The 12,406-nt window shown below is 44.4% G+C and overlaps 2 protein-coding genes across 3 annotated transcripts in view; one reads left to right on the top strand and one right to left on the bottom strand.

Moving 5' to 3' along the window:
* LOC306698478 (E3 ubiquitin-protein ligase TRIM21-like) overlaps positions 1-12,406 on the bottom strand; it is a 281,779-nt gene that overhangs the window by 251,471 nt on the left and 17,902 nt on the right. The window lies entirely within an intron of this gene.
* Positions 1-12,406, top strand: part of pot1 (protection of telomeres 1 homolog) — a 45,625-nt gene that overhangs the window by 17,936 nt on the left and 15,283 nt on the right. For both annotated transcript variants that reach the window (XM_079162772.1, XM_079162771.1), the window contains exons 8-10: positions 822-952; positions 1,071-1,364; positions 4,576-4,731. In XM_079162772.1, coding sequence (XP_079018898.1) covers positions 822-952; positions 1,071-1,364; positions 4,576-4,731 — 581 coding nt within the window. The remainder of the gene's footprint in view (positions 1-821; positions 953-1,070; positions 1,365-4,575; positions 4,732-12,406) is intronic.

The raw sequence follows: 12,406 nt of genomic DNA, 5'->3' as shown, positions 1-12,406 counted from the left end.
GTGTGTGTGTGTGTGTGTGTGTGTGTGTGTGTGTGTGTGTGTGTGTGTGTGTGTGTGTGTGTGTGTGTGTGGTGTGTGTGTGTGTCTCTCTCTCTATTCTGGGAGTTTCGCTACGTTCAACAAACTCTTTTAGCTTCTTTTAGTCTAATGAATAAAATAATTTACAAACAAAATGTCATGAAAGGAAATAATCGTACACCTTTTCTCCTTATTAAACAGAATAATACAACCGTACACCTTCTACATTCAAGTTTCTCTCCCTCACTGAGCTCGAGCCTCGTTGAACTGTTGTAAAACACGCTTCATTCAAACTCTGCAGGAACTAAATGAAACTCACTCCGCTGTTTTTACCCGCCGTCTCTCTCTGACGTCGCTGGCCTCTGTGTGCTGCAACTCGCTGAACGAGAGTCTGCTGCTGAGTCGTCCTCCACAGCCAGACCTCAATCTTTGAATTTTACAATTAACTTTTCATGTAGTGAAAACACCCTGCTTTATGGTCTGTGTGACTCTAAATGGACCATCATTTACTAAATGAACATCATGCTGTATTGAAGAAGACTTGAAACTAGAGATTGAGACCATAAACTCATGTTTACAATGTTTACTGAGGTAATAAATCAAGAGAGAAGTAGAGTCATTTTCTCATAGACTTCTATACAACCAGAGGAGTCGCCCCCTGGTGGACACTAGAGAGAATGCAGCTTTAACACGTGGAACTTTGGCTTCACTCAGCAGAACCGGATGTCGCTGTATTGGTTTCACGTGCTTCATCACTTTTGACACATTATGAGATCTGACCACAGGACGTTTTCTTTCCACAGACTTCTGCTCCACCCTGAAGATCACCGATCAGTCCAACCAGAAGGTCGGCTGCACTGTCTTCTGTGAGAAGCTGGAGGACCATCCCCAAGTCTTTCAAGTCGGAGACATCGTCCGCCTGCACAGAGTCAAGGTCCAGCCGGGATTAAAGTCTTATACTATTCCTATCTCATTTTAAATGTATTTCCTGTAACGTGGAGATGAATGCCAAAGAGATCCGTGAGGTTAAGTTTCCACATTCCTGCTCACAGGTCCAGTCCTTCAATAACTCCATGACGCTGGTCAACACCTTCGGTTTCTCCGTGCTGGCGTTTGACGGGCCGGAGGGCGGATCCATAGAGCCGCGGACCTCCAGCTGCTCCTTCCACTGGGACCAGGAGGACCGTCGGACCGTGGAGGAGCTGAGATCCTGGACCTCCAGCCAGGCCCTCCTCCCCCTGGTTCCCACGACCCCTCTGTCTGCCGCTCAGCCCAAAGCTTACTTCGACCTGACCTGCCAGCTGCTGGCCAAAGCTCCCATCGACTCCTCGTGCACCCTGCTGAGGGTAAGAACGCCGCAGGGTGTACAGATCGACTGCAGAACTAGTTGAATCAGATATGTGCTGCATTTCTACAGAAAAACACAAGCCATGTCTTGTTCATCAATATCTATCAAGAGCTGTATTTTGCACTGGAAGAATGATACGAATGCAGCACCCTAAATGCACTTTACAGCATCTTAACAGCAGCTGCATTATGTAAACAAATAACACTGAACTAGTGTTCAAAAGCACTCATTTTCCAAATATTTCAGAAATTTCCGTCACTCACTCGCCATCTTTTGTCTTATTTGGTTCTGCAATGTTTACTTTATCAACTGCGGCATCGACTAGTAATCTGCTAACGCTAGTTAGCTCCACAGGTTTTTAGGTAGAAACGTAACATTTATAAAACGTACATCTCCTTCCAACCTCTCCGGGTAACGAGTATCGCTGACACACAACATTTAATGACGAGCATCAGACCCACTAAACCAGCCTGAACACGAGGAACACCTGAAGCCATCGATGGACAACGCTGCGCTGTGATTGGCCAGTCCTGCGTTCAAGGGGCGGAGGGTCGATTTAGAAATCCGTCTGCTGCTTCAGCACCACGGACAGCGATATTGATTCATGAACGCACAGCTCAGTCTGATGTTTCAGAGCCGGGGCTGGAGCCATAGATCCGAACCAGCACAAACCTGCAAGTCAGATAACGGATCGATGAGTCCGGCAGACAAACCCGCCCTGTTACTCTCATCAGGAATTCATGAAACCTCCACAGTTTCTACAAGTTTTGGAAAGTAGCAAATGGCTCCATTAGTTTCTAGATATAAAAATCGTAGAATAAATCCCCCGGGCGTCGCTTCGGGGGCTCGGTTACAGATCTGAAGCTGAAGTTTAAAAGCAGGAAACATTAAAAAAACTATAAAAGAAAAATGACATAAAAATCCCGACGTGTTCACACACTGACTTCCAGCTTGTATCCATTTGTTGTTTCTGTCAGGTTTCTACGCACACACACACACACACACACACACACACACACACACACTCACTCACTCACTCACACACTCACACACACTCACTCACTCACTCACTCACTCACACACTCACACACACACACTCACTCACTCACTCACTCACTCACTCACTCTCTCACTCTCTCACTCTCACTCTCACTCACTCACTCACTCACTCACTCTCTCACTCTCTCACTCTCACTCTCACTCACTCACTCACTCACTCACTCTCTCACTCTCACTCTCACTCTCACTCACTCACTCACTCACTCACTCTCTCACTCTCACTCTCACTCACTCACTCACTCACTCACTCACTCTCTCACTCTCTCACTCTCACACTCACTCACTCACTCACTCACTCACTCTCTCACTCTCTCACTCTCTCACTCTCACACTCTCACTCTCACTCACTCACTCACTCACTCACTCACTCACTCACTCACTCACTCACTCACTCACTCACTCACTCTCTCTCTCCTGCCGTTTCTCTTTTTTAGTTTTTTGTCATGCAATGTTTCTTTTTTTTTCTTTTGTGTAGCAAAGAAATACATATAGACAAAATATGTAAATGTCAACAAAAATACAAGTGACATAAACATGGAAGACAGATAATAACAGTTAATAACAGTTAATAACAGTTAATAACAGTAATGAAGCAGTTACAATGACGCAGGTAATAAAGTGACAAAGAGTCCTGAAGTATATAGATTATAAGTAAATTGGGTCACGTGTGTGTGTAAGAGGCAACAGTATATCATATAATGGTCATATAATAATAATAATAATAATAATGATCATAATAGTTATGATCACATTGACATGGCATTAGGTGTGAGGTCAGACCTTCCTTGGTTTTATTACTCTTTAGTCCGTTTGTTTGAATCCTCTTTTCTCTTTCTCTCTCTCGTCGATGTTCTTGTGAGAAGCTGTTTCTCTCCTTTTTAAACTTCGTCCTGCTTTGATCTGGAAGGTGAAGTAGTTTAGTATTGTGTTGTTCTTCTGGAATCCCGGAGCCGTTTGGTCTCCGTCTGTCTCGCAGTAGATGGACTTCACAGTCTGGGGGGGTCTGAAGTGTTTCATCTTGTCCTGAGCGGTTTTACCCGCCACCTCCAGTTTTTCACAACAAGAAGCGAAGGCTGTAAGTGAGGGCTGGTCTCCTGCCAGCGAGGCTGATGGAGGAGTTAAATTTGAACAGCGTTTGGCAGCGAGCGCTGGTTCTGCTGCCAGTCGGCTCGCTCTGATTTCTAAAGCTGCTCTGAGGGGGCGTCCTGCTTGTTACGCAACAAGGCGTTCAACCGGGAGAGGATGCTCTCCAGAATCAGACCGTTTATTAGACGGAGAACAGATTTACAATACTTCTCCTCAAGCACCTGAGATCATCACCGACATATGACATCATGTCCCACATCACAGTCAAGAATCAGTCCATCGATTACTGTTTGAAATGCTTTGTTTCCCCCTCAGGCCCCGTGATGAGATAATACCGATAATCTAATTAGGGATGGGTGTCGTTAGGACTTTATCAATACTCTGGTTGACTTCCTTATCGATACTCTTATTCGTTCTTTTTGCTTATATCGTGAGACAAAAAGACAACTGAGCCGGAGACAAAGAGAGAGGAGACGTTTGAGACGAGGACGTCTCACTCCACAACTTCTAAAGTACCGATAGCAGAACCGCTAACTGCGGACCTGAGAGATACTCTGGCTTCTACGAACTCTTTTGAACCAGGGTTCAGGCTCCTCAAACAGAAGGCAGAGTGTTCCCTCACTGGAGACTTCACGGCAGAAGGACGACCCCAAGCTGTCGGCGAGCGATGCACATCTGTTTACACGGTCTGCAGCGTAACTTTATGGACTTTAAAGAAGATTTCATGCCGTCAGTCGGAGACGGCCTCAAGTCAACCCTTTTATTTCTCCACCGACTGAAGCTGGAGCAACATCTGAAGTCGTGTTCTCAGTGTGAGGACACGGGGAACACGGTTTATTTATTGAATAAAAACAACAGCAAAGCTCGCTTTGTATCCAATTAATAATTGATTCATTGATGTAATAATCGACTGACTTAAAATAGTTGTTGGTTGCAGCCCTACCGTGAATATATGAAGCCATAAAGCCTGAACCTTCTTGAACAGACAGGCCTGTGAATGGGCCGCCCTTCAACACCGTTCTCCAGTCTCACCGTGTGCGTCGTGTGTTCTGGTTGTTTTCCAGGTGTGGGACGGGACCCGGTGTGCTCACACTCTGCTGAAGGTGATCGTCGAGCAGAACGTCACGGAGGGACCGTCCTCCTTCTCTAAAGGGAGAGAGAGCCTCATCGCCAGCATCCTCGTCTACGACAACCACGTGGAGTCGGCCGTGCAACTCAAGGTCAGAGCGAGAGAGGAATTAGCTGCAGTTTAGAGTTAAAACAGAGTGTTGCGTCACTCGGGCTAAATGTGACAGCGAGGGGGGGGGGGGGGCTCTTACCTCCATGTCGACAACGTCTCTTCAATCACAGCTGAAATAACCACGACTGCATCCTCGTTCATGTTGAGGAAGTCTCAGATATCATGCATCAAGTCTGCATCATTTCACAGATTTCATTCATCAAACACCACCGAGTGTTTGTCTGAATCAGCTCTCCGGTTGGCGTGAAGCAACAGAGACACCTGCTTGGTTTAAGACATGGTGTGGAATACTGTGATACGCCGTGAGCCTGTAAACACAGCGTGTCAAAAAAAAAGAAAGGAAGAAAGTCAACATCTCTGGTATTAAAGGATAAAAACAGGTCTGGAGTCAGCTGAGCTTTTTCAGACTACGGATAGAGACGGAGGGATCGGTGCTGATGGAACCTGCAGAATGCACCCGGATTTATCGTGTGTGTGTGTGTGTGTGTGTGTGTGTGTGTGTGTGTGTGTGTGTGTGTGTGTGTGTGTGTGTGTGTGTGTGTGTGTGTGTGTGTGTGTGTGTGTGTGTGTGTGTGTGTGTGTGTGTGTGGCTCAGTGTTGACAGTTTGCTTTAGGGAGACAGAGAGTTTTTAAACTGTACGTCCAGATTTAGACACGAGGTGAGGTCGACAGAAAGGAATTGAAAATAGACTTTTCTGTTTCTTTAGTTTCTTTTCTTCACACGTTCAAAGCTGCTGCTCGGCTGCTTGTGTTCGGTCAACATTTGACAACTTTTGGTGTCTTTTGTTTAATGAGAAATAAGAGTTTCTTAACAAAGAAAATAAAGGTTTTAAATAATATCTGTAAATGTGTCCGTCCTGAAACTGTGAAATATCAGCGCTACAATCAAAAGAACAAACTATACTCTGTTCAGATCACACTTCATTTAAACCTGTAAATCCTTAAATCTAACTTTAAAACGGGCCACACAAAATCCTGGGTTATGAAATCTGTATCCAGACTCGTCCGTCCTGACTGTACCTAATCTCACGTACTGCTCGACCCACCAAACTAATATTATTTTATGCTCACATGCGACTGTTCGCTCAGGAAGCTCTTATGTTTGCAGCGGTTTCCGTTGAGGCTAAAAACGAGCCTTGCATCGTCTGCTGCCGGCCATATTTAGTTTTTGTCGAGGCTCAAAAACTACAAAGTTTGGTCTCAGTTTGACCCAGATTAAGTCCGTACCCGATGTGTTTCGTTCCACTACATTTGGTCACAATACCAGCTGATTAGATCCCTGCTTTTTAAGATCTTTGCCTTGAGACTGATCTGCTCTCTACTCAGAGCACTTTTCTGGTCTTTAACATTTATTTCACCCTCTGTAATACAAAACTCTCTGCAGCTGGTTTCTGCCTCAGGCTCACCTCGGATCAGACGCCGCACAATAAAAAGAAATGTTGATATCGGTGATCTCGGCTCGCTCGTTTCCGTCTCGCTCCGTCTCTCCTCCTCCTCCTTCTTTGGAAAGTAAAAACTGCTGCTTTGTTCCTCTTTGCTGCTCGGCTTATCATTATCAGTCTCATTAACGCTCGGCAGAACGTTTCCTCTCCTTCGTGGGATTTACGGTCTCACTTCACGTTTTATAGTGTTGTGATTTAGCACCTGTGGTGGTTTGGTGCAGTGGTTCCAAACCTCGACGCTCGGGAGCAATCAAAGAGGTCGGAAACAAATAGATATATATCTATATATATATATCTATATATATAGATATATATCTGAAAACCAAACAGTGGAATGTAGTGCTCAAAATGCGGTCTTGTAGCTTCTTATCTTATCCGTTTGTTTAATTGTTTTGCGTGGATGGTGATGAGCGTTGACACGACATGTCGAACATATAATCCTCAGTGAGACATACTGTTGGTTAGAAAGACTCTTACATGTATTATTCATCAAAGCACCGTCTTTATAAAGTTCTCTTCAGTGTGAAAGCTCTCTCTCCTCAAGCAGGTCTTTAAATCACAGCCGTAAAAGCTCTTTTCCTTTCTCAGTCTCCTGTTATTCTTGGTCTTTGTCCTTTTTTATTTATTTATATTTTTAAACATCGGTAATCAGTGTCGGAGCTGTAGCAGCATGGGAGAGCTGGCAGGAAACCGGCAGCTCATTTTATCCTCTTCACAGTTTCCTTACAGTCCAAGGACGTCCACCCTGTAATAATCACAAAGTGACCTAAACGCTGCAGCGGGAGAAGTGGCTGAATTAGAGGAATGGAAAAGCACACTTCCTGTCCTCCCGCTGCGGAGCTAATCCCACGCAGCCACAGTGTGACGCTGATCACAGCGCTCTGAATACGTGGAAGGATAAGTGGGTTTGCATTGCCCTCTGGGAACTCTGCATGCCTTTCTGTTGTTTCTCTTTATGTTACATCTTGTTGACTCGAATAGATTAACTTCGACTTAAACATCCTGGAAGTTTAAAACGTCCTCGGATCTGTAAACCCTCTCATGCTTCCAGATGTTTCTGTTCGTCAAAACGTCGTCTTCAGATGCTCTCCGCTTGCTTTTTTTTATTGAATTAATCACTTTTTATGATTCTAAAATGTTACAATTACACATCACCAAATACTCATAAATTACAGCGATACCCAAATACAAGAACTGTGACTCTTTAAACAAATGAATGAATAAACTGTAGCGTATCTCTGACTACAAATAATTAATGTTGAAACATAATGAATAATGTGGGATTACTAGTTCTTATGTTGTGGGCTAATTATTAGTTTTTTTATTTATAAGCAACAAAAACAATCAAAATAGTCGTGTGTGTGTGAATAATAAGGACGATGGTGATATATTTATAGTCGTTTATATTTGTTTTGAAGTTGTTCAGAAGACAGCTTCTTCTCCTCCTCCTCCTCCTCCTCCTCCTCCTCCTCCTCCTCCTCCTCCTCCTCCTCCTGAAGTCATCCATGAGGCTTTTTAATAGTGACATAAAACGACTCAAATTACTCTGACGTTCACGCTTCATAAATATTTCCTTCGTTTGCCTAAGTGATGTTAATTTCTTCTCCTTCATTTTCTTAAATACGGCTATGAGTATGAAGTTGTCTGAGCCGGGTTTTATTCTTCGACCCTGGAGGCGTTTCGAGAGCCCTTCACAATAAAACGCAGACGGTTCATCTCACTGAATATCTTTAATCACATCGAAGTGCGTTAAATGCGCTTCTTCGAGGCTTTATTTGCAGTGAAACATCGGTGGAGCTCATGAGATTACGGTGATGTGTAGAACGAGATCATCTGGAGGTCGCTGGTTTCAATACAGCTCGATGGGAAAAGCCTGTGAACTCGACCGGAAGCCTCGGAGCTGGAGGAGAGCTTTCTGTACCGCGTGACACGTGCAGGTCCACAGTGCAGCAGCCCGAGCACGTCACCGCGCTACCTCGTCCACGCGTTGTTAAGTGAATGATCGGAGTCATCGGCGTCAGGCCGAGGTCACTGGAGCAACGAAGGCAATCGGAGAGGTGAAAGACCGAAGCAGGATGTGGTGGCAAACATCTTCTCATCAAAAGACTCTGACTCAGACTCTGAGCAGTTGAGCGAGAAGAGAAACGTATTCCGTGGCGTCGTAACGTTTTCTTTCTGGAGTTAATGGAAGCAACGGGTCCTTCTGCTCGTACATCCCAGCACTCACGTTGGGACATCTGTGTTGATTTTGGAAGGTTTTGTGCAGGAATGTGATTTTGGAAGAACCTGTTCACTGTCAGGTTTTGGAGTTTTCTGTTTAGGATCTGGTTTTTGGAGGATCTGTTTAGGATCTGGTTTTTGGAGAACCCTTCTTAGGATCAGACTTCAAAGGAATGCTGGACAGAGTATCAGCACCCAGTTAGGTTTTTGAAGTTTATTCCTAATAGGATTGTTTTTTTGGAATATCATATATATGATAGGATCTGGTTAGGATCAGGTTTTTGAAGGATCTGGTTTTTGGAGGATCTGGTTTTTGGAGGATCTGGTTAGGATCTGGTTTTTGGAGGATCTGGTTTTTGGAGGATCTGGTTAGGATCTGGTTTTTGGAGGATCTGGTTTTTGGAGGATCTGGTTAGGATCTGGTTTTTGGAGGATCTTGGTTAGGATCAGGTTTTTGGAGGACCTGGTTAGGATCAGGTTTTTGGAGGACCTGGTTAGGATCTGGTTTTTGGAGGATCTTGGTTAGAATCAGGTTTTTGGAGGACCTGGTTAGGATCAGGTTTTTGGAGGATCTTGGTTAGGATCAGGTTTTTGGAGAACCTGGTTAGGATCAGGTTTTTGGAGGACCTGGTTAGGATCAGGTTTTTGGAGGATCTTGGTTAGGATCGGTTTTTGGAGGATCACAACTACAGCTGTGTTTTTTGGGGGACTAGGTTTGTAGAGATGATCAGGATTTGTATCTGTGGTAAACAGACCACATGGTGTGGAAATACTTCTTTAATAATCTTTTAACGGGTTTGATCTTTCGGGCATCTGATGTTTTTGTAACAATGACGGACAAATGTCTGAACTTTACAGGTCTTGGAGTCTGAGCAGGTGTTCCCTCAGACCTCAGACCTCAGTGTCTGGTCCTGTTTTTTGAGTGACCTGCTCTTCATCCAGTACGTGTCCTCATCCACCTTCACGTGTGTTGTATCCAGCTCGTGTGTTAATCAGCGGAGTGTGAACTCAGACGAAGATAACAACGGAGACACAACCTGAAAATACAAAGCAATTACACAGACGCCGTGTGATTGAACTCAGACTTTGTTTTTCTTCAGTATGAGAACGTTTGATGTGTGAAAAACTCTCAGCCGAGGTTTAAAAATACAATCATGATCCGGTTAATTTTAGATTCTGCTGTTGCTTCCTATAAAGTGTTAAAGAGGATGTTTGTGCTCGTGCTGCGTGAACTCTGATTTTAATTTGATAATTGGTGTCGTTGCTCTCATCAGTTTGAAACGAGAAGGTTCCTCGTGCTGCTACGGTGGTGGTGGTGGTGGTGGTGGTGGTGATCTGGTCCCAGTCTATAGTGTTGTAGTGCAGCTGTAGTGCAGTTGTAGTAACTCTGTCTTTTACACCAGTGGCCCCCGACCTGGAGGCTCCACACGGGCTCCCAAGATGCATCTGAAGCGTCGGTACATGAGTTGCAAATAAAACTACAAAAACGGACCCAGATGTGAGGTGAACTTTCTCCTATTTACTGAATATGTTTGACGGTAGAGGAACTAATCCCCTCAGAAGGCTTTAGTTTAGGAGATACCAACCAGACGTAGAAGGTTGTCTTTACTAATAGATGGTATCTAGTTTAGTACTTGGAGAACAAACCGCTGAGCAGCGGTTGAATAACAAGATAAGAAATTGGAAGCTTAGATTTAACGGAACAGCATAATTATAACAGCTGATGCAGCTTTTGAACGTTACTGTGTCACATTTGGATCCTCTCGGTCACACAAACCTCCCGATCCGAACTCTAGAAGGTGAAGAGAAAACGCTCAGTAAGTGACGCTTGGAATGATGCATCATGGGTTAAATGCTTCTTTGATTAGACGCCTTTTGGACTCGTGGCTCTTAACAGCCGTCGATAAAGCTCACCCGTGTGTGACTCACACTGAGAGCCCCTTCCACTAAAGAAGTGTTTGAACAAGTATTTCCCCTCCAATTACCAGGCCCCTCTGGTGACTCATCAGTGGTATTGTGTAGAAGTGACTGAGGCGTTTCTGTGAGGAGAAGGCCTTTAGGAAGAAAGGAGCCCATTGTGATGATAAAGAAGCCCGGAGCGAGGAAGGAGGAGGAGGAGGAGGAGTGCTGCAGTCGGTGTGGCGGTGTTACCTCCTGGCTGGCTGATTCACACACACACACACACGATTTATTATGCGTTTATTTGACTGATACATGTTGAAGAAAGAAGAAACTTTCTGCAGATTTAATCAAAGCAGACAACATTTGACTGTCACTCGTCATGAGCACAAACGCTCATTCGTCTGTTAGCACAGGGAGATAAATGTGTGCTGTTATTAGGATTATGTTTTCGGTTGTTTGTCCGTCCGTATGGACTTCCGTCCCTTTCTCGTGAACGCGATATCTCAGGAACGCCTTGAAGGAATATCTTCAAATTTGGCACAAAGGTCCACTTGGACTCGAGGATGAAATGGTTAAAATGTAACTCATAACCATTTCATCCTAAAAGGATAAATATTAAGGTGATGACATTTTGGACATGGATGTAAACTGTAACTTTACTGGTTAAGACAACCGCGATAATAAAGTGCCATTCGTCTCGTAAACGCTGATTTATGTTTATTTCTACACATTTTAAGCAGATGTACTTTTCCATACTTGCTTATCTGTACGTTGAGGGTTCACGTTTCGCCATCGGCTTTATTGCTTTAAGTTATTCCGCAAGTGATTCATTCACATTACGCCGATTCACATTCATTAGGAGGGTTTTTATTGATTGCAACAAGACGTTTCTTGGCGAGTGAATCCAGAAATACTCGATGAGCCCCGACAGCTTCTCCAGTCCAGAGTCGCCTACACTGGATTGTCAACTCTGATGAACTAGCTTTTCTTCTCCTCCTCGCCTTTTGTCTAGTCCGTCTCTCTGTCTGTCTGTCTGTCTGTCCGTCTGTCTCTCTGTCTGTCTGTCTCTCTGTCTGTCTGTCTCTCTGTCTGTCTCTCTGTCTGTCTCTCTGTCTGTCTCTCTGTCTCTTCCATCTCTTAGTTTCTCCTGACTCCACCGTTCTTCACGTATCCATTCATCTCTCCGCCCCCCCGCAGTCTTTCTCTCTCTGCCTCAGCAGAATCTGCAGCACAGATGTTTACCTGGTTGCCTCATTTTCTCTTCCTGCTGAACCTGCACCCGTCTCCAGTCTGAATCCTCGTCCCTCCAGCTGGCTCGGAAGCTTAAACACGAGATGTATATCTGTAATTACTTCTCAGCAAAGTGTTTGGGTTAATGTGGGCGTTCAGGAACATCTGCTGCACACTGAGGCCTTTACAGGCTGCAGGTCAGGCGTCAGGGATTTTAATTCATAGTTTGCTATTTTAGTCTTTCACACAACACTTGTTTTGCGTTTGTCGAAACAGAATTGATGCCATAAAGATCTTGTAATGTCTTCACCAGATGACCTCTGACTGTTGGCGCGTCTTCCCGTAATATATACTTCTAATGTCTGAGAATGTCAACTCAAACTCGCCCAACTGAAACAAACTCCTGAAGACTTTTATCCATATATTGTTCGTAGATCGGCCAAGGCAACTTGTTTCCTTTCCGGTTCGTAACCTCTACTTCTACGCTGTTTACACTCTTATGTGCAACATACTTTGGCAACTAAACGGTTGTGATTACAGCGATGCCTAAAGAGCCTCCAGCCTCCTTCTGAAGAACCTACGCAGCGTTGTTTACTCGCTCCAAACCAGTTAATGGAAACACGACTACCGTCAGCGACTACGTTCACACGCACGCTCAAAATCCACTTTTATTCTACATGTTTCATGTAAACGTTGCATTCTGTTTGCGTATATTCTGAATCAGGATTTATTCAAAATGGAGCGTTTTCTGACTAAGACGTGTGTGATATGATGATAATATTCTGGTTTCAGGAGCATTCTGTGGACGTGATCACAGCTCATTCAGGATATGCTTCTTAATGTTTCGTGTTTTTATGGCAC

Source organism: Pholis gunnellus (genome assembly GCF_910591455.1).
Source record: "Pholis gunnellus genome assembly, chromosome: 7".
Classification (NCBI taxonomy): Eukaryota; Metazoa; Chordata; class Actinopteri; order Perciformes; family Pholidae; genus Pholis; species Pholis gunnellus.
Note: the sequence above shows the minus strand (reverse complement) of the source record. Positions and strands in the feature narration are given on the sequence as shown.